This window comes from Gymnogyps californianus, chromosome 2, assembly GCF_018139145.2.
Source record: "Gymnogyps californianus isolate 813 chromosome 2, ASM1813914v2, whole genome shotgun sequence".
Classification (NCBI taxonomy): Eukaryota; Metazoa; Chordata; class Aves; order Accipitriformes; family Cathartidae; genus Gymnogyps; species Gymnogyps californianus.
The window spans coordinates 122,219,074-122,241,698 of NC_059472.1; the positions used below are offsets into that span (position 1 = coordinate 122,219,074).

The 22,625-nt window shown below is 40.6% G+C and overlaps 1 protein-coding gene across 2 annotated transcripts in view; it reads left to right on the forward strand.

Moving 5' to 3' along the window:
- The first annotated feature begins 5,585 nt into the window (after positions 1–5,585).
- Positions 5,586–22,625, forward strand: part of OSBPL10 (oxysterol binding protein like 10) — a 123,665-nt gene continuing 106,625 nt past the window's right edge. For both annotated transcript variants that reach the window (XM_050892072.1, XM_050892071.1), the window contains exon 1: positions 5,586–5,893. In XM_050892072.1, the coding sequence (XP_050748029.1) occupies positions 5,586–5,893 (308 nt within the window). The remainder of the gene's footprint in view (positions 5,894–22,625) is intronic.

A 22,625-nucleotide genomic window follows, 5' to 3' on the forward strand; every position in this document is an offset into this window, starting at 1 on the left:
TGTCAGGGATATTTATGCTCACTTAGTTTCTTACGCTCACTTAGTTTCTTTATGCACTGGCTTCCTATTTGTTTCCAGTTGCAGTTCAAAGGGTTGATTCTAGCTATGCAGAAAATACCTTTCATCATGGTTGTACACATCACTTCCTCGTGCACATTCAATGACACCCAATGCAAATATATACAATATGTATAATATAAACTAGTATTCTCTCCTGCTAACCATCCCAAAGTTTGTATTCCAGAGGCTCAGACGTTTTGATCAAATTTTGTTTCAACTGGTCTAACCTGCAAATTACAGAGCAGTGCACTGTAGCTGAGTAAACAAGCTATGAAAGTCTAGCTGTGGCAGCACAAACCTCAGTCCAAATGAATTTGCAATGCCTCCTGGTAAAGTTAATTACCCTGCACGCAAGTCTGTTTCCTGGGCTTGATTGTTTCTGGCAGCAAAGGTAGTTTGGATACTTTTGCCATATGCCGTGTCTCTCTTGACTGTTTCCCTGTCACCAGCTTTAAGCGAGGTTTAGGAGGATGGTTATGCTGGTGGATGAGAAACCGGGATGAGAAGCTGCTGACAACAGGATGAAGTGTGGCAAAGAAGCATGTTTACAATATGTTGCAGGCTTATAGGCACTAGGGAGGGAGGATAAGACGCATACTGATTCAGCAAAGCTAATGGTAAGGTTGGCAGACTGCAAAGTTAATGGTAGCTTCTCTATGTTCTTGAAATCCTCAGGTGAGAAGTGTTTTACGCATGGAAGACATGCTGGTTAAATCTAAGTGAAACCATTATATAAGATAGAACATAGTGTACTGTGTTTTGCACAAGGCCAGATTAGAGGGGTCACTGCTTCTTTTAGACCTTCAAGTCCAGGAATATATGGAACTGGATCTGAGGAAGGACCAGAGGACATGCTGCTGCTGTGCACTGTTCCACCTGCTGCATTCAGTCTCTGGCAGTTGCTGTAGACAACTGGGGAAGCATTAGTGAGAGCAGGCCTGGTGCAGGTGTGACTGTGGCATGAACTGAACTTTAAGGTTTGTGCCTGAGTCATTCCAGTGCTGATGTCTATAGACAGCGGTGATAGAGGTGCACAGTGGTATGTTTTTGCCCTAAGTATTGCCTGCACTTTAGTGACAGATGGCTTTAATCTCCAAAGCTCATGCGAAATGAAGCAGTGTCTCAGGAGGACTCTGTAGGGCAAGAAGGAGACGGTAAAACTGAGCAAGCCTTGGGGCATTTCCATGGAATAGGTTCAATGCTTGAATATAGACTGGGCAGAAGTAGTTTCTGTAGACCATATAGTTAAATTCCTCCATATGATTATAATGGTAAGAAGTTTTGTGGAAATCTGGTGGCGGGAGGAGGTGGAAAAAGAAATTGGAAAGTAATTCTAGAAAACTGTTCACTAGGGGAGCATTAAAAAGGTACAGAAACCCAAACCAAGATGACCAGGAAACAGAAATTCACAAATGGATTATGAGCTGACCTTGTTCTAGAAGCTGAAACTGTGTAGCTTAGCAAAGGATGGAGAAACGTCTCTGTTTCCTGGTAAGGGCAAACAGCATTGAATTTATTATCTTACCAGATGTTTTGCTTTCTAAAAGGTGGGATAAATAATGGATTATTTTGATTATTTTGAGTATTTAATGAAAGAGGCAAAATTTTGGTTTGGTCAGACAGTGAAAGTAACATTCTAAAGCAGGACTGTAACGTAGCAGCTGTGTTACCTTGGAAACAGCGAGAACCTTCGTTAGGCAGGTTGATGTTAATAAACAGCTAATTAAGAATACTTGTAACAAAGCATACATCATGCAGTATTGCATCAGACTAAGTCAGTGTGTGTTACCCTGAAGTCTAGCTCTACTGGGACAGACCATTAGCTTGTAAAAAATATAAATACAGGTTCAGCCATTCTGGAGAACATTAATAACATAAAATAAATGAGGATAGGGGCTCACTGATATCAAGATTGCTACGAAAGGTTGTCCAGCTCTGTTAGATTGCAACAGTATGTACATACTGGGAAGGGAAAAGGGATGAGAAGAATTACTTATTCTTTTGCTTAAATACAATCTCAAAGCTGCATAGAGTGCCAATGTTTGACTCAAAAGGACCTTTGGTTAACCAAAGGGAAGGAATCCTTAGTACATGAAAAGCTGCACTATAGGTTAAACCAAAGATCTACCTAGTCCAGTACTTTATTCCTTCCACTAGTAGGTGCTTACAGAAAGACTCAAGAACAGGGCAGGGATTATTTCATCAATAAAGTAAACAGTCTTCATGGAGTCAGAAGTTTAGGGCCTTTCTGAACTTCGAATATGTCCAAAACACTTTGATCAAGCTTGTTTAAAGATTCTTCAAAAACCATTGCTTTTTTAATCTTTCTAGAGGTTTGGCATCCAAAACCATCTCGTAACATTGAGTTTTACAAGTACAAATCGTGTGAAAAAGTATTTTCTTGTGCTTGTTTTAAGCCAGCTGCCCCATAGTTCTTGTTTCATGAGAAACAGTGAAGAATCATTCCTATTAACCTGAATACCGTTTCATACCCTGCTTGTCTCTTTTCCAACTGAAAACCCTGTTCAGTTAGCTCTGTCCTCATAGAAAAGCTGGGGTTTACACCTTTCCTCTTACTCTGTCCTTTTTGAAGGAATACTATAAATGCAGAGTATACAGACACTGGCTGTACTATACATTCATATAGCAGCATGCTGTTATTTCTGTTTTTCTAATGAGCTCATCACAGCTGTTTGCTTGATTACCCTTGAACACTGAGATGGGGTTTTCGGAGGACTATTTAAAATGACTCCAAGATCTCTTTCCTGAGAGGCTATACCTAATTTATAGATCATCATTATGCACGCATAGTAAAAGCTATTTTCTCCCCATGTACTTTGCTTTGGTTTTTAGCAACATTAAATTTCAGTTGCCATTTTATCAGTGATTTAGTCACTACTGTGAGATCCTTCTGCTATTTTTTGCACTTGATTTTAGTTTTAACTATGAGCGAATGAAGGGATTCTGATTTAAGAAGATATTGAGTAACATAGATCCCAACTCAGAGTAGTGGTTTCCCTCCATTTGAAAAATGGCCATTTATTCCTGTGTTTTGTTTCCCATCTATTAACTAGTTTATAACCTGTAAGAGGACTTCCTATGTTATCACATCACAGCAATCCTTCTAGCAGCAGTGAAGAACGTTTTGGGATTTTGCGAAATTCTCCTGGGGACATAATATACATACAGTCTGTTGTCCCTTTCATTTCAGAAACTCCCTGATGTTACTTGAGTTTTATTGTATAGAAAGGTATGGAGAGGCTTCTCTGTACCTGTTTAAGGCGGCTTCTTTTCCTGACATAATTATCTTCCAATAAATTCTGTGGAAGGCAGAAAAAATTACCTTCATTACCTATAATGCAGAACATATACAGGTAATGTGTTGCAGTGGCTGATGTGATGACACTATTATTTCATTAAAGCATTTTGTTCCACTGTTCTGGGCTGTCATTGTAACTGATTATGAGGAGAAATGAAGGGGTCTCATCCTTACCTCCAGTGAGCAGGGTTTGAGCTTCCTGTAGGAGGAGCATGCCTTGTTCATTCCAATGTCTTCTGAAAACTGTGCTCATCAGAAGTAGTGGAGTTGAGCCTAAGAATGAGGATTTTCAGATTGTGGTCATGGAGTTCCTTTCCATAGTAAACAATGATTGGAGAATTTTACATTAACATCTTAAGTAATAGCTCTGACTTGGAAAAGTAGTTACTCTAAAATATATATATTTTTAAAATAACTAAGTTCATAATCTTTGTCTGTACTGCAAGAGATGTGCATTAAATGTTCCACCAACGAAATACTAAATTAAAATTCAAGTTTCCAGACTGCAGTGCCTCAGTATTTAGCTACAACATGAGAAGTTTAACCACCCAAAATTCAGGATCAGCTTGCCCAACATTTCAGCTACCCAACCACAACACATATGGTAGGATTTTCCAGAGAGAAAACTGGGAGAATCTAAGTTAGAAGCCCTCCTCTCTATGCTGATTTATATGGGGAATGTAGACCTCTAACTGTATGTGGATTCGGATAGTTTGAGTATCTTCTGAGGTGCAGAACGCAGGGGGCACATGACACTCAGTACACTCAAAAAATCTCTGGTACACAGGACTGTAAAATTTTCCACAGGGTTAAAGCACAGGAGCTAAGCTCAGTTCATATTTTGTCATAGACTCCCTGAGCTCCTCGATATTTCAGGTCTCCAGTTATAAAATGACAACAAGATAACTACATCTCTGGTATGCTGTGAAGGTACGTATTGTAACAAAACGAAGGCACTTGGCTAATGCAGCAAGGATGGCCATAGAAGTGGTTTGAGGGTATGTAACAGCATAGCTTTGTACCGAGATGACTGTACAAGGATCTGCTTAGCTTTTTACAGTGATCTTGAGGTTACATCCTCCGTTTTCAGGAGATGTGACTTAACCCACAGCAACATTTTTTGCAAAGTCCAGATGAATGATATGACTGATATGGTATGTTGATATACATTATCTGCAGCAGTATATGCTGTGTGTTGGGGAAGACTGCTGTGTTCCTGACTGCTGGGCACGCCACCTACCTCTTGATTTTTCACTGTGTGCGGGCACTGCTCTGTGCTGCTGGTGTACTACGCCACGGACAGTCGTCTCCTTGGTGTCACGCTCTGTGGTAACGGGCAGTGATGTGTATCAGCCCGTACCAAGAAATCCCCTCTCCGGTGCTATGCTTTGTGCTCTGGCGGGCACAGCTTTTGTGAGCATCAGTCATACACTTTATAGCCTGGGCATCCTCCTCTCCGGTGGTGTTTCTGCGTGTACACCCTGCCTACAGCCACTGCTTGCTTTGCTCCTCACGGGCGTGCGTGTCATGTGGTGTGCGTGTGAGGCCTGTCGCGGATGGAGATGGTGTTTGCCTGGCCCCGCGTGCTGGGCTCTCCTCTCTCCCTGCCACATGCACGAGGGCCTGGCAATGCGCACGCGGGGCACCCTCTCCCAGTGCCATCAGCCTGTGCGTGTACGGGTCCCCATGCCTGCCCCACACCCTCTGTGCCGGGCACTGTTTCCTTTGGGGTCACCTCTCCGTGTCACACGGCGTGTCTGCGCGTGTCATCGCTCGGGGCGCGCGGGCACTCCCGCGCGCCGTCTCGCTGCACCATGCAGTCCGTCCGTATGTTTTACCTTTTCCCCTCCTTGCCGTCTGTGTGTGCGTGGCACCCGCCCACGCGCAGGGGCCTGCGCGGCTCCCGCGGCCCGTGGCGGTCGACTCGCTCCCGCCGCCAGGGCAGCGCCCTGCCCCAGGCTCGGGCAGGCGGGGCGGCCGAGGGGGCGGCGAGGCCAGAGCCCGCCGAGCCGCGGGGCACCAACCGCCGCCCAGCTCCCCTCAGCAGCTGGCGAGGAGGCGGCGCGGCGGTTCCCTCGCCCGGCGCGGCCCGGCCCCTTCTCCCTCGGGCGCCGCCCCTCTCCGCGCCGCCTGTGAGTCAGGGCTTTGCCGGGCGCGGGCGGCAGCCGCGGCCGGAGTGGGCTCGCAGCCTCCGCCGCGGGGCTCCATGGAGAAGGCGGCAGCGGTGAGCGAGGGCGGCGGCAGCAACAGCAGCAGTCGCAGCAGCAGCCGCCCCACGTCGGCGGGCTCGTCTCCCTCGTCCTCCTCCGCCAGCCGCGGGCTGCCGGGCCGGGCGGCGGCTGCGGGGAGGCTGGATGGAGGCGGGGGGGCCGGCGGCGGCGGCAGCAGTCCCGGCTCGGCGGCGGCCAGCCCGGGGGGCGCGCAGGCGCCCGGTGGCGGCGGCAGGCGGCGGGAGTCGGTGCTGGAAGGGACGCTCAGCAAATACACCAACCTCCTGCAGGGCTGGCAGAGCAGGTAAACCGGCGGGCCGGCCCCCGGCGGCGCTGCGGGGCCGCGTCCTCCCCCAGCGGGCGCCGCTCCTCACCCCCAGCCGCCCCCAAGATGGTGTCCGGGCAGTTGGCGCCGCCGACCCGACCCCTCCCCGGCCGCCGCGGGCAGGTAGGCCGGGCTGTGCTGGCAGCCCTGCCCGAAGCCAGGCTCCCTTCGCCTCTGCGCCCGCTTTCCTTCATTTTGTTTTACTTGCTTGTTTTCCCAACTGAAGGAGCAGTTGGGCATTGTTGGGGGCGGCCCGGTGTTGGGTCGGCGGGCGCAGGGCAGCGCGGCCGGAGCGGTGGTCCCCAGCGCTGCCGCCGCAGGTGCGGGCGGGGGCAGGGGAGGACTAGCGCTGCACATGCTGTTCTCCCGGCAGAGTTCTGTTTTTAAGCTCCTTTTCTATCACGTTAGTCTCCTTCTTCTGTGAAGTTATCTTGGATAACTAAAGAATGAAAAACTGAGTGAGAGCCTCCCAAAATAAATGGGAAAAATGCCGTGCTTGTGACTATTACTATTGTTTTTTTGCTACAGGGTGGGACAGCGGAAACAGTTACCTGTGTGTTCAGTAAGGTCTCTTCTGTTGCTGTGTCCTTCCTGTTTGACAAGTCCTAATTTATGTTGATACGGTGACAGGCCCTAGTCCTGCAATTTGTTGGGTGTGGACAGGCTGATGTGCATCTGTGGAAGTCCCGAGGAAGGTCTGGTTTTGAATCTAGTGTCTCAGTGCAAAATTTTTTACAGAGTTGAAGCCAGACTGTGGAATTAATAATGCTCTATTGGGATCTGTTGAAATCAAGAGAGAAGATTTCTTATTAGTGTTTTAGTTTTTGCTATTAGACTTTGTGCTCTTAGCGGATGGATGAAGATGAGTATCTAAAACTTGACTTTTTAATGTAAGGCATCACAGCCATGGTTTTGAAGAGAAGCAAATGCTGTGGAGAGAATGTTTACAGGACTGGTTACAAACCTTTAAAAAACAAAAAACCCCCGAAACCTACCAAAACCTGCTGTTGCTTATATTAAGTGATCCCAAGCAGTAAGAACATGGGAACGGCTGGGACCTTGATGTTCTGACAGTAATTTTAAAGTATTTGTAAGTGACAGAATTAAATTGCACAAATGCCAATGATGCTATGATGCTGACTTGTGTGGGGCTAAATCAGTGGTAGGAATACTGTAGCAGTACTTCCTGAAAAGTTTCAGGAGCTGGTCTAATTCCATACACTGGAGGGCACACATAGGTGTGCCAGCTACGAGTGATAATGAATATGTCTGGTACAATTTGGATACACACTCATCTCCGTAACACTAGAGTGCTTCAGCGTAGACATAGAGAAGGCCCTTTACTGTCATTTGGTTACTGCAGTTCTGTGCTAGATTCACATTAGACTTGTATCTGTTTGTTGATTTATGCAGTCCTCCTGTAGTTTTGTTTAAAAACCAAATAAACACATTTTGATACCTAAAATGTAGGACTAAAATGCATGACTAAAAATGAAAAGCCTACCCTCTTTCTTTTTTTTCTCCTGACACCTTCATCTCTTTTTGTAGAAACGGTAAGTTTTTACTGTGAGTGATTTTAAGGGTTGCTTTCATGTAGTCTGATGAAGTTACAAGATAGAGGTCATTGCTTATAAATCTTTGGGTCTAGAACTGCCTGTGTTGTATTTGGGAACAGATGAAATCTTTGATAAGTCTAACAGCTTGAAATAGCATATATAATCTGTGTATGTCCAAGAAACTCTAATCTGAAAACATCATGCAAAAAAGATAAATGTCACTTAAACAATTCTACCATAGCACTTGGAAATTAATGTCCGTTTATTTTTAGCAGTCTCTTCTAATGCTGCTTTATCATGCTTTCTCAATTGCCAGTTTTATTTTCTGTAGATCTGGCTGTTGAGCAAGTGGTTTATGATGACACAGAGCTTTTAGGCTAAGTAACTTTTTTAGTTTGTTCGCTTATTCTGTTCTGTCGATGTATGTATCTGTTGTTTGGGATGGGGAATCCGATACAGGTTCTAAACAGAACAGGTGAAACTTGAGGCTTACAGAAGTTGGTCTTATTACATAACGTCCACTAAATGAGTAGTGATCCATGGGTTTGAGCATGGTTGTCCGTTTAGCCTGAATATTTGTTATGGAGCGTGTTTTCTGTGAATTAGAGCTCAGTCTATAAGAGTTGGTAAGTGACTTCATAGCTAGTACCTGCAAATCAATCAAGAGTGTATGTGTTACTGAATGATCATGCAAATTAGTTTTGAATTTACTTCACCTGAAAAAACATAAGATTGTTTAACTGCATGATCAATACAGCCAGATGGCGTGAATATAAATAAAATGGAAAAATAAAGCAAAAACTGGCAGAGTTTACTGATCATGGATTTGGAATGTTCTTCTTTAAAGCTCCTTATCCATTAGCCTAAATAATTTAAATGTATTTATTGTTAGCTTATGCTACGTGATACTGAAGTTGAAAGGCTTTCCTAGGTTATCCAGCACTTACTGTGCAGAGTAGGCTCTGCAAGTGTAAAGAAGTTATTGTCGTTTGAATTATAGTAAATTAGTGTCACTTTTTAATCAATTGTCCTTTAACAGATGTATGCAAGATAGTCTTATTTTGGATGAGGCAACTGAGTATGAATACTGAAGCATAACACTGCATTTATAAGCATTAACTGAAGTAATTGAAGGCCTCAAATTCAGTCAATCTGGAGAGCTGCATTACTTCTTATTTTAAGAATTTCTGAGGGTTTGTTCTTTATCACTAAAGAAATCTATTTGTTCTGCTCTAGCAGGTCAGGAACAACCTAATCTGGAAATGAGCGAGGTTCTTCTTCACCTTTGTAACAAACAGAAGAAAACACTGGGTTTTTTTGTTTGGTTGTTTTGAGGCAGTTTGTTGTGTGATAAAGGTGTCCAGGGGCCTGGGCATCTGGAGCATCTCCACTAAAGTCTGTAACTTTCTGTGGATTTACACAGGTATGAATGCAGAGAGTGGAACTTAATCTAAAACACAGACGCTTTGACATAAGAACACTTGTGTCTGGTCTGAGACATTGGGGCATCTGACTGTCTTTACTATGAAATTACAAATAATTATGTTCTCAGAATTGAAGTACTGTTACAAAGCATTTCTATTGGGATTTACTTGTTCTATGTGTATGGGAGGGTAGTAGCTTGTATTTTAAATGGGAGTTGTGTGGGTTTGATGGACAAATATGTCTCTGTAGAATCATCTCATGTCATGCAAAACCTATTTTGCATGAATTAATTTGATATTAATGAAATACTTATTGCCTGTGGCATTATTATCCTGTTTTTGAATAGATCAGTAAAATGTTGTAAAAAGTTTTAAAACTCCATTTTCCCAAGGTAGTATGAAATTCACATGTGGTCTCCCTCCCCCTCCCCACTTTTTCTTGAAAATGTTTTTAGTACTTGTAGGGTTTTGTCCTGCAAGCGTGTATAAGCCCCGGGATCATCTGCATTTGGGCTGGGGCTTAAATTTGGATTTGTAACAACAACAAATGGAGCCCCAGCTGATGGATGTTGTTGTTACTTTTCTGAGCTGAACTGCTCTGTGTAAATTGTTCTGTAGCCAGGTGTTTTCTAAAGCATTACTTTGGCCTGTTTCGGTTTCCTCTCTCAGTTGAGAAATATATCATGTTACCAGTCTGCATGAATCGTCTCCAATGTACTTCTTGTTCTTGGGCACCACCAGACTTCTTTTGGGGATTAGGTGCATTTCTTGTATGTTAACAAAAAGTGTACTTTGGGGCAATTTGGGAATTTTTTGCACTCAGTCTCTTTACCAGGCTTCACAGTGCTGTGGTGTGGTCTCTTTGCTTGTGTAGTTGCAGAGAAGAGTTGTGATCTGACTGCTGCCACCACAGAAAGACCCTTCCTTATTTCCAGTGTCCCAAACAGCAGCTAGAATACCGCCAGAAGAACCAGCAGACTTTAGTGCTACTCTAGGGGCTGACTTCTTTGGCTCCCAGAGGTTATGCTGCTCTGACTGTAGCTGTTACAGGAGGGTTGTTTTCTAAGTATGTTGACAAAATATGTCAATGTTGTTTTGTGCTATAGCACCTACAAAAATCTGTGTGTAGTCTTTTTTTTTTTTTTTTAAATATATATTCTGGAGAAAGAGATTGTGACCTCTTAGAAGGGGAATTGATGAAGATACTTCAAACACAGTAATAATCCCCCTCTCCCTCCTCCTGAATTAGCTAGTCCATCTTTTGCAGAATTTTGGAATTGACATATCTTACTTGTGAAGCTTTGGGGTAGTTAACACCTCTAGTAGTTGCTAATTCTTCAATGGTGCCAGTCAAGTTGTTCTAGCAATGAACTGTGGCCTTCTTCCAGTGTAAAAAATGAGTAGATTGTTACTGAACAAACTAGACGACTATAGTTGTATAGGTATACCAATACAGCTGCTGGGAGGGAAGTCTGTCCTAGAGAAATAAACTGTTTTTTTAAATATAGAATAAACCATACTGTCAGGATTCTAACAGTAGACAGTATCTGAGAAGGAGAAAATAACCATGTGCTTATTTAATGTTTGTTTATTTTGCTAAAATGGGAGGTTTTTGTGTTCTTACTAGAATCAGATTAACACCAACCCCTCCACTGCGTATCTTTTTGTCTTAGTGTGTTTCTGGCATATCTATATGGGGCTTTGTGTAGCATTGTAATACCTTTCAGGATTTATTTGCAGAGTTTGGGAAGGGGGAGACTTTTTAAGGAGCTGGAGATGCAACCTTCTCTTTCTTTTGTTGTTGGAAATCTGCTCTTTAAATTTTGGAACCTTGATTATAATTTGTTAGGAATTGTGGAAATTTTAAATATTCAAGGCATTTTGATAATATTGGGCTAACATTCTATTAAAGATTTTACTTACAAAATAGATTTTACTAGAAACTGTCTTGTCCCTTCACATGTAGATTCTGTTTGTAGTAGGAGGCAATGTGGAAAGGAAGAAAACTACTTAAAACCAACGTTTTAGTTCTGTTGAACAAATGAACAGGATATTTTCTGTGCTGAACACTCAGGAGTCACATATCTTACGTTACTGAAATTAAGATGTATGTCATTAGTTTCAAATAAACTTGGAATTTAAAATGTCAAAAAATCAGTTATTAGTAAGTTCTGTTTTGGATTAAGGCAGTAATCTTTTTCTTAATCCTGAAATGTATGTAGCAAAAATAATCACATTCAAATGTAAGGTTTCTTTTTTTCCTCTTCTCCTTCCTTCACTTTTTGCTGTTGAAACTTTTCCCCTGTAAGTATCATTAATGCTCATTTTAAAAAAAGTAAACAAACAAAAGGTAAAAAAAACCCCAAACCTCTTTAAAGGTATATCCCTAATTTGTTTGTAGGAAAATTAGAACTTTCAGTGAAGATGCACTTTGTCTTTGTTTAGTTAGTGGTTGATTAAACCTAACTGGTTTAATCACGAAGTAGTTGATTTAGTTTGAATAGCTTTTGCTGTTGCTTCTAAACCAGCTCTGATGGGATAATGGAGAAGGCTGTTCAAACAGCGAAGTCAGAGGAAGAATTTTAACAAGGTAAGAGGGAGGCTGAGAAATCCATCATTCTCTGCCCTTCAGTGATGCTTACAAGAAATGTTTGGAAGAAGACAACTTTGGGCCTCAGGCTGAAATTGAAAAGGATGGTCTTGTGGTTAAGGAATTGGTTTGCACTGTGGAGATGTGGATCCTGGTTGGAGAACTGCCATGGACGTTTCTCTTGTCCGCAGGCAGGTAACCCAAGTTCTTTGTTCCTCAGCTGTTTGTCTCACATGGTGTCAGGGCTGCTTATGCCTTTGCAGAGGATAAATTCATATAATGCATAATAATCTAATGCATAAGATGCTTGATGATAATGTAGGAAAAATCTGTTTAAAACAAATGAGACTCGGGCATTTTCACTCAGGCGGTATATTTGGGATTTGCAAGTGCACTTCAGAGCAGAGCAGCAGTCTTCTACCAGAGGGAATGAAGTGACAGGCAAAATAGAGCGTGGTCTTCCTTTCACCCAGATGTCACACTTAGCTTTCAGACAGTGAAAAGAACTGGCAGTTGGCGCTCACACTGAAGCACGCACTTACCCTTATCTGGGTTTTGTTATTACTAGCTCATTTTGCTGCTAGCTTTTTGAATGGTGATTTCTGTGCTTGGCAATGCAACGATAAATGTGGTTAGAGGGAGCTCACATGCACTTGCTGGCTCATTTAAAAAAACCCACCAGTTTATGAATATGGATTTTGTTCATGTAGGAGAAGTGACAGTAAGTTGTTAAACTAAGTAATGTGCCTGGAATCTTTTTATAAGTATATAAGAAAAGTATTCAAAAGATTTCACTAGTCATTTTATATTTAAAAACAATTGTTTAATAAGAAGAATGTATTTGGGCTTTAGCTTCTCCTAATATTCTTACTTTGTTCTTCATGATGTATTTAAAAGATTGAACCTTCTAAGTGAAAAGGATGCTAAAATTGCCGTAACTATTGGTTTTTAATGTAAAATTGTATTTGTTAAATATGTGTTATAACGACTGATGAAACAAAAACTATTGAATTTGGTTCAACTAAAAATGCTGAGTTTGTTTCTTTGGTCCTAATACACTTCCACAACTTCATTTTCAAGTATCTTGGCATTGTGTTTTAGATCTTGTAGGCTTTTGTGGATATCTTACCGAGATGTTTGATTACTTTTTGGAACCTAATCCAGGGGGGCAAAGTTTGCTTAGTATTTAACTGTTGCATATAAAAATGTTTCAGTAAATGCTGTCTTAAATGCTACTGCACTTCTCTTTCCAAGACGGCATTTAATTAGTAGGTAATTTAAGGTTGAAGAATGTAGGTCCTTAACTACCCAGTTCTGTAGCACAAGCCGTACAGTTTGTCATGGTTTCTGTTCCACCTAGACTTGGGTTTCTCCTTGGATATCCATCTGAGAATTTTTCTTCCAGTGATAGAGGATCCTTCACCATAGCTATGGGAACAATTTGCCTGGCTTTAATCACTACTTAAAAAATTGCCTGTTGTTCTTAATATGTGTCAGCCTTTGACTTTTCACTGAATCTCATTATACTGGTTGTGTATGAGACTCGAGATACTGCATATCAAATTTAATTTCTATGTGCAGTCTTTTGGGCAGGCTAGGTTATCTTCTGTCTATATATGGAGTATCGAGACCAATGGAGTTTTCTTGCCGCAAGTCAGATCTCCCAGTAATTTTAATAATTTATGATAGTTCTGATTATTATTTGGTATTTCAATGTTTTTCTTCACATGTGGACACCAGAACTGTGTACAGTTTCAGTTGTGGTTGCACTGGGTAGTGCATCCCATTTCCTCTAGCTCAATACTCCCTGCTTAAAAAGTTCAAAGACCATTAGCTTTTTAGGTCTCCATCATTATTTTTTGAAAACTAGGTTGTTAATTTTGCCTCGTGAGTTTAACTGTTAGTCTAATTACACACAACACTGAGACCTCCTGTTCCCTGGTGCTGCCTGCATTCTCCAGACAGGTATCTTTACATCCACCCTCTTGTCATTTCCTACTTGCTTTGCTTAAGTTGTCAGTGGCGCAACACCCTGGTGCTTGTTATGCCGTTTTCTCCGGATAACCGGTATACTTCTTGATCCAGTAACGTATGGCATAGTACTACCAAAATGAGTGCCAGAAGTGTCAAACTGAAGAGTAGCACTTAACTATCCTTTTTTGGAGGGAAAGGTGATGAAAAGGAGTGCTGCAGGAGCTGTCTCCCTGCAGTATGCTCTCTCCACGGTTAGCATGTTTTTGCATATCCCCAGTGATACTTCTTGGGCTTTCTCATGGTGTGTGCATGCCCCGTTTTTGAGGGGGTAAAAATAGTAGTTAGTTATTTGCTTATAGGAGACAATAATTTTAAAATATCGTTGAGGAAACTGATTATTGGTTGCAAGAATTACTTGGACAAAATAATCAGTAGATTTTCCTTACCCTGAGTTTTTATGAGTCAGTGCTTTTCCAGGTAAATCCTCTATCTTGTAATTATGACTTTTTTGTCACTAGATGCATGATTTTATTTTGACAGTATTGGAATGCACGTTGTTTGCTGATGATAGCTTATTTTCATGTCATCAGCAATGTTTATGGAAATCTTTTTTCCCATCTAGGTCACTGCTAAACACTCCAAAGCCAAGAACTGATTGCCAAGGAACCCTATTAGAAATACATTCATTCAAAGATCCTCATTTAGTTATATTCTGAGGCTGGCTCCATCTTTTAACTGTTTTTCAATGCATTTAATGTGTCTTGTTCATTTTTTTTTATTGTACTTAAAACTCAGTGCTGCCTGCATTAGAACATTGCTTCAATGCTGTTAATATAATGAAGCAAAGTTGTGATATCAGAACCCTAGCAGGTTTTCTGGAGGAAATTTGTTTTTAGTAAATGCATACTGATTGGTGTTAATTATCTTGCTTTAAATATCTTTTGTTTGTGTAAAAATGTACTGTATCAGCTGTTGCGTTATTTTATTGAGCGTTGGCTGAGAGGCCTATGCAATTAACTAGGCTGTTGCATTTATACTTTTTAAAATGTTTACATAGTGTAGTTTCCTTCGGTTTGGTAACTTTCCCATTGTTTTTGGTGGAAAGGAGCTGGATGCACCGAGTATTGATGAACCTCAGCATTTTGAATCATTCACATGTGCTTGGTGAAACCTAACAATTTTGTTGGTACTATCTTTCTGATAAAATTACAGTTTAAAATTTGGAGTACTATTCTTCAAAATAAAAGGCAAGGCTACGCTGATATGTAGTATTAATTGCTGTATGCTTGGGGCTTGTTTCAGGACCCTTCTACAGGCTAAATGCGGTTGCTATCGTGTATCTCTTAGTCCAGTGCATCCACTCAAGAGTGTTGTACAGCATTTGCAGGTGCCTTAAGGTATTTGACTGAAAAGATCAGTTGGATGGTTGTAAGTTGAAATCCCTAAATTAATATTTTTCTGTGGTTTTGAATAAGTTACTACTACAAGTTCATATATGAAGTACATATTTCTCAGTGACCTAGGAAATGGCTTTTCTTCAACTATACAGCCTTTTAGAGATTACCTGTTGCAGTATTAAGAGTTGCGCCTTACATAGTGTGCCTTTCATCAGGTTCCCAAGATTTTTTATAAAATAAGTCAATGATGATTATTTGAGTTGCTTGAGAATGAACTTGGAGCACAGTTAAGAATTGTGATGGGACAACATGTCTAGGTAATTCAACAGTATATTTAAAAGTTAGAGGAAGTGCATAAATATTAAGTTGGGGCTCTGTGTTGATAAAGCTTCTGCGTTTACCTTGTGTACAGAATTGTGAACCAGACTACCACTTACAGCTATATGGGTTGCTACATCTTTCATTGAGATAGGATGATGCTTTTATGTAAGGGACACATACAAACTGTGGGCAAATCTATGCAGTGGAGTCAGAGGAGTATGTTTAACCTCACCAGGAGAGGAGTGTGTGTGTTTTTCTAGCTTTGGAATATGAAGAAAACCTTCTTAGTAAAAGGAGAATAGATTAAACTAGTGCGGGCAAGACCAGGCATTCTGCTATTATTCTCCTTAAATTTATAATATTAAAAAAAAAGAGGGGGGAGAAGAGGGGAAATGGCCAGTTTCTTGTCTGTTGCTGTTATTTGGAGCTGGCAGGGAATTGAAGAAGAGTTGTATCAGGTTTCTCCGTACTGCTTTTATCATGGTGATAGGAGGAAGACAATAAACTTGATCATGAAAAAGATACCGAAGTGTAGGCAAGATGGAGAAGCAAAATGTGTTACTCATTGCTGCAAGTATTTGGGCATTTTGCACTGGCACAGAAATCTCTCCTGAAGGTGTGGTGTGTTGTTGTTTTTTGAGTTTGTTTTTTATTTTTTGGTGCCTTATCACAGCGAGCTTTTTATAGAAGCTCCTGCGCTTGAAAATGGAATAGTGTGCCGCCCCCCCCCCCCGGAAGGTTTGCCTTCCACATCATAAGGTCTGGTGTGGATTTTGTGTTTTCCTTTTTGTACCTGGTTGGTAGACTTTGATTTTGTGACTCTGGGGTTCCTGTATCAAACTTTATCTTATTTTTATTATGCAAGTGCAAGGAAAGGGTAATTTGGCAATAGAACAAGGGAGGGAAGAAGAGATGTAGAATGGTGGGAGAGATTTAGAAAAGGAGTTAAAGCCTCTGGAGGAGGACTGATGGAGGGAAAGGGAAGAAACAGGAGAGAAGGAAGTAGATACTGAACTGAAGACAGCACAAGGGTAGACCTTTACCACTTTTTAAAAAAATAAAAAAGGAAGTCTGGAATTCATATAACGTGAATTCAGAATGAAGTCCTGGAAACCCAAGTGAGATAATTTGCTCTTATTTATTAATTTTAATACTGCCATTAAGAATGGCACACAAGAAGCAGAGAGGAAATTAGTATTTTCTGAATTGCAGAATGCATAGTGCAGTGATGATTTTTCTGGTTTTGCTTTCTTCCCTCTGCCACCTTCTGTAGCAGAGCTCATTTCAGGCTAGTAGATAACTGATGTGAATAGCAGCCAGAGGAAGCTACTGACAGCGTCCACCTGGATATATATTAACGTGCCAGACTTACCTTTGCCCTTTTAAACACAATATTGTTTATGTGGGAATTCAAGCACATGTGATGATGAAACTGTTTTCCTGTTAAAGGTTATAAGTATTGTTTCTTCATTTTTGATTAAAATAATGAGGATCTGGATTTTTGTAGAACAATGTTTTTAGAAATATATATATAAAGCAGCAACCTGATGCATAAAGGTCTTTGGAAGTAATTGTTGCTCGCAAATCTGAATACACTTCCTTCAGAAGGATCATGGCTAATACACTGCACATCTCACAACATATTGATGAAACCACCCTCTCATGGACTCTGTGGACTCTATACATATGTTTCTAAGAAATAGTGTTGACAAGATACTCTTGTTGTGAAGATGGCTGCATATCAACTGTCAGGATAAAGACCAAATATAGAAACTTAAACTTCTCATTTCAGTCAATGAATTGATAGTCCTAAGAGTGAAGGCAAGGCAAACCCTATTGGACTGCAAAGTATTAGCACAGAAAGCTGAAAAGTTCCAACTATCCTAAGATGATGCAGCCTCTAAGAAAGGTCTGGTTTCTGCAAAGCTTTGTTTGAACTAGTTGGGGCGGAGAAGAGATGGAAATGAGGTAGCATGCTGATCTTGCAAGCAAGATCTTTACTTTATATATTGTATTTTCTTCCATATGATGCGTAAAGAAAATACTGCATGGTCTTGGATATGTTCATTCTTTCCAACCAGGAACTTTTAGACTGTGGATTAAAAAAAAAAAAAAAAATTCAAAAGCTAGGAAGAACAAGCGGAAAGGAAGACATGAAATTGAGAATTTCAGAAATTCCCACAGCAAGAGCTTAACTTGCCTTTTGCATTTTTTTCTTCTATGTAAATATATATTAAAAATATATGCAGCTCACAAAAAATGACATTAGTGTAACATAGCTGAGTTCACAGCCCCTTGTATATGAGAGTGGAATGAATATTACTTGTTGAACAAGTTCTGTCAGTGAAGTAACATTTTAAATGAAACTTGTAGTTGGGAGGAATGCCAACATTCGTGTGGTTCAATTTTGAGAACCTAGATGATAAATTATCTGCATTTTGAAAGTGAAAAATAACAACTGCTATAAACACTACAGTAAAAACACAGAACAAATTTAAAAACAGATGTTTTATTCCATCAACTTGCACAAAAATTGCTGTCCAAACAGATGTGTTCAGAAAGCATTTGTCTGCTAGAAAGTATCTGGTAGTCCATGTATTCACTTAGAATATGTCATAATAATTTGTGTCTAGAACAGCTATAGAGAATATACCCTCAGTGAATTATGTAAGAAGTACAGTGTGGAATGAATGAGGAACGAAGAATTGGTTTGAGGATTGCTGTCTCCTGGCATCATGTATATGTCTTTCTCCACCTGGAAACTACCTTTAAAATTTTTGTGTTTCTTTCAGAGGTGGTAATCAGCTCTTCTTGTTATGTGTTTCTTCCACATAAATTATACTAGTAATGTACATATGTCCACAAGCCAAAAATAGCTAGATGAACGTGAGGCAGTTATCAGAAAAAAATCAGGAAGCCAGGTACTTGGATACAGAAGCTTTGTATTGGCATTATAACTGATGACCTAGATTGATGAAGACAAGCACACTTCAGATGAAAAGGTGTTTCAAACTGTTTTACTTGTCTGTATTGTTAGAAATGTTATTAATACTTCGAACACACCATAATACATTAAAGAAGCTGTCAGTGAGCTTGCATCCTTGTCAGTAATGCAATATATTACTCAGTAAAAATAAAATACTTACTAAAACTAGGTTGTAGCACAACTGTTCTCTTTTTTAAACTTTTAACACCATATTTTATGGTGATAGTGTTTTCTTTAAAAAAAAAAAAATTTCATCTGAGAATACCATAGGTACTTCACAAAATTTGAACAAGCCCCCGATGTGATGCTTACACTACTGAGGTTAGAGGAAGAGGTGCTTGCTCTAACTAAGCACATCTTTTGTCATTAAATCATTACCAGATGTAATATATATGCTTTTCTTTTCTTGGTGTAAAACTGAGATCCACAAGTGGCTTTCATTGATTACAAGGTGGTTTTTAAATCTAAACATTAATCTTTCAGTTTACAGGAAGGTTATTATATCTTGAGGTCTCTTATTCCTTGATGTTTTTAGTTGCGGACTAGAAAATAACACTGAAGAGTTGCTGGCTCCTGGCAATGATTCTTGCTGAGGACAGGGCATTGCAAAACAAGGATGAGCTATGAAGGTCTGGCAAAGAAGTCAGTGAACTGTGATACAACCTCTATAAAACTCTGCTGACTCAAGGCAGCTAATTGAAAATTTATGCTATGATATCCATTGATGGGATGTGGTTATGCTTTGAACCTCATTGGATTGCATTATTGTAATACAGTACAGTCAGTATCTTTCTCTTGATATGTTCTTGTTCTTAAAAAGTTGGCTTCAACAAAATAGCTTCTGAATATTGAAAAGATGTCAACTTGAAATCTAGTTGATATAAAAATAAACTAGGAGTAGTTTTGGATATATTTGAAACTTCTTCTGCCATTTTTTAAAGATATAATGATAATGTGAACTACTTATACTTGCCAGTCCTTAACACAATATGTACTGAGAAAAAAAAATTTCTTACGTAGTACGGTAATCTTTACTAATACAGTTACTTCCTGTTGTAGAAGATCTGTCTGTAAAAATTCTATGAATTTATTTTAAATTGGCTGTGCAATCATGCTGTACTTCCCTTCCGTCTCCCCCCCCTCCATTGCCAGTGCCTCTATTCTCTTTGGTTTGTTCAAGCTTTTTTGGACATCCTAAGGTATTTCTGTAATTCCATATTCTGTTTATAAAAACTACAGCTATAATTGATGCAAGTCCTGTCCAGTTAAGTCTATGTATGCATTTTCTTTAATGCTTACCAGGCTTCATACAGTATGTCTGCAATTGTTCCACACCCATTAAGGAATGCAGTTTAGTGTGCCAAGTAAATTCACCACCAGGGAGACAGTGAAATGCAAGGGATCTGGAGGTTCCTGATAAAATGTGTGGTTCATATTTTTCTTTTCCTTTTCTTCTTTTCTCTCTCTCTTTCTCTCTGGGAGGGCACTTTAATCTAAACATGCTTTTGAGGCTTATTTCAGAATATACTCTTTTCCTTGTAAGTCCCAAATTGCACTGGTTAGGGGAAGGTTGGTAATTTTCCCTAGAGGTGAAAGCTGAGGCATCTGACCTGGGGGTGGTTCTGTCTAGCTGCGTCTCTTTGCTCCTGGATGAGAAAAACACAACCAGAGACTGGAATACCAGAACCTTCTAATTCCTTGGTTTTCTTCTGTCATTAAATAACTTGCTAACAGGACTGCTAGTTTTCCCCCCAGTTGTTATATTTTGATAGTAAAAACCCTAGTGTAAATGTAATTATGCTGGGAAGATAATGACTTCACTGGTACTCTTATCCTTTTTTAATTAAGGTACTAATTTAGACTAGATAGTCATAAGGAGCTATGAGAACAGCCAGTATCTTGAAGCAAAGCTCTCAGATGTGAGTACAAACATGAGACTCGGTTGCAGACAGTAAGCAATTGATAACCTGTCGGTTATGACGGTCTTGTTCAGCTGCTCTGTCCTTGCCAGGAGGTCAGAGGTTCGAATTGCAAGTTTCATTCTGCAGCTTTCTGGTAATCCAGTGCTTTTCCAGCCTTTATGTTCTCGTGTGCCCTGTGCTGCTTACAGGGTGTAGGCAGGTGATACCTGTGTTTTGGGACACTCTAGAGTGTTTTGTTGTGGTGGTTTCTGATGGCTGGCATCGACAGCTGCCCACAGACCTGCTTTGGTGTGCTCAGCGCTAGGTGGCCTGGAGTTCATCTGTGCCTGTGAGCTCAGACTGGTGTTAGCTGTTGAGCTATACTGAATTAATTCACAGCCGCTGCGCCCAACGGCAAAGGATAGGTTGCAGGTATGGCATAGCTTACTTCATTCAGTGCGGTGGTTTAAATGTTGGGCAAAAGAAATCCTGTAATATATACTGTATTTTTGCTGTGCTGTGGACTAAAGGCTGGCAGATCGTTCAAACCTAGACAGAGCTCAGGGCTCCCCGTAGCACACTGTGCTCCTCTCGGTGTGGGAAAAGTATTGGAAGTGTCTCCCTGTGCATGACCTTTTGTAGAAGGGTTAAATGGTGGAGGTTCCTGGGCCACAGAGGTTCTGGTGGGAGTCCCTGGGTTGAGGAACAAGCTGTGGGAAATAGCTGGACCTTCTAAGCAGACTGTATCAGCTTACAACTGTTAGCCTCATAACTTAGGTTCTTATCTTTTCTCTATGCTAGTTTTTAAATGGCAGAATTAAAGCCTTGAGGAAAAGGGCTGAACAGATGCCAGATACAGTCTTGCTCCTTCTTGCACTGAACAAACAGATTGGCAGTTGAATATGAAGCTTTTCTGTAGGGTCACATAAATGGTATGAATCCATCTGTCCTCCTTCCCATGTTCTAAGGATCTCTCCCATTTATTTGATCTTGCTTTTGAACTGTGACAGCAAGTGTAGGGGGAGTAGGGCTGTAGGAGATGGACTAAAGAGAAGAAAACACTTGGAAGTAAGGAGATCAGGTATGAAAATGCTACATGTGCTAAAAATTAGAGATGGATGAGCTGTGACCTCAGGTTCCAGAGAGGAGACTGAGATGAAGCCTTTTTGGGTTTTGTTCCCCTTGAGCTTCAAAATTGATTTTTTCAGAAGTGACATTTGAACAGATTGAACACAAGAGGCATGGAATAGGTGTCTTAACTGAGGGAGCTGGAAAGCTTAATGGAACTGTCAGTAGTAATACAGAAAGCAGCTGGTACAGGAAAAAATATAGTGCGGTTTCTCACAGATTGCTTATTTGAGATGATGTCAGGACATCAGGAACAGATGTCTGAGAGACTGAAAATACCTACTCATGTTGAGTTTTAACTTTCATTAAATAATTCCCTCAACTGGATTTAATTATTGGAATGCTGAATTGCACGCTTTTTTAAAGGAAAATATCAGAGTTATGAAACTGTAACTTAGTTCTGGAAATGTGAAAATTACTGGATCTCTGCTATGGCAATTTATTTATTTATTATCTCCACTTGTTCTGTGCTTACGTTTTTGGTGGTGTTTTTTTTTTTTTTCCTAATAACATTGTCATCTCTTAGGTACTTGGACTAATTGTGATGGGTCTCTTCTGTTTTAAAGAGTATTTTACACTTATGAGTTGGTTTATTCCACCCCCTTTCTGTATGCACTTGCCAACACTGGGTTCAGAGGTTCAGTTAAGTTGTGGCATGTTTATACTGCTGAAGGAAAAAAATGACCACCTTATGTCTTTCCCTTCAGGGGAAAGAAGTTCTGTTTCTTGAAATCCCTGCTACTGAATTTCTTCCTGAAATTCTTTTTCTGCGTCGTTTCCTGCTCTGTCATTGTTTCAGGGACTGCATAGTAGGCAAGCTGGCTATTGCAGTTCTAACAGCAAGTATGGGGTTTACTGGAGGAGTCTAAGGAAACGCTTAAAATTATTGCTGGTGTTTTAGTCTGTTATTAAGGACTTTTTCCTCCAAGTGTATTTAGGTTGTGGGTTTTTGGTTTTTTTTTTACGGTCCTTTTATCGTACTGTCTGCTTGTCACTGCTCAGAATGAAATGAAGCGCAGAGAGGGTGCCTTGTCAAATGCTGCAGTGCAGGACCAGTGTGAGTACTGAGGAGTGTGGTGAAAGCAGGTAGTACGGTACCAAAGAGCACTGCAGAGCAGGAGTGACCTTCAAATGTCAAATCTCTTTTAGAAAACAGGACTTACAGTTTGTGCTCCCTAAGGTGAAGGAGTAATACTTCTTTACAGTGTTTTCTAGTGCATCTCTCCGTACTTCCAGTTTTCAGTTGTGACTAACATTTCTTTTGGGATTTTTTTTTTTTCCCCCCTGTCTTTTTGCTTGAGCATTTCTGATTATAATTTGGGTGTCTCAGATACAATAAGTGAGAGGAATTATTTTGTTGGGGAAGGGGGGGAATAGTGGTATATATTCTGAAGCCCTCAAATAATATCTTGTCTGTTTGAGGTGCCACATAAG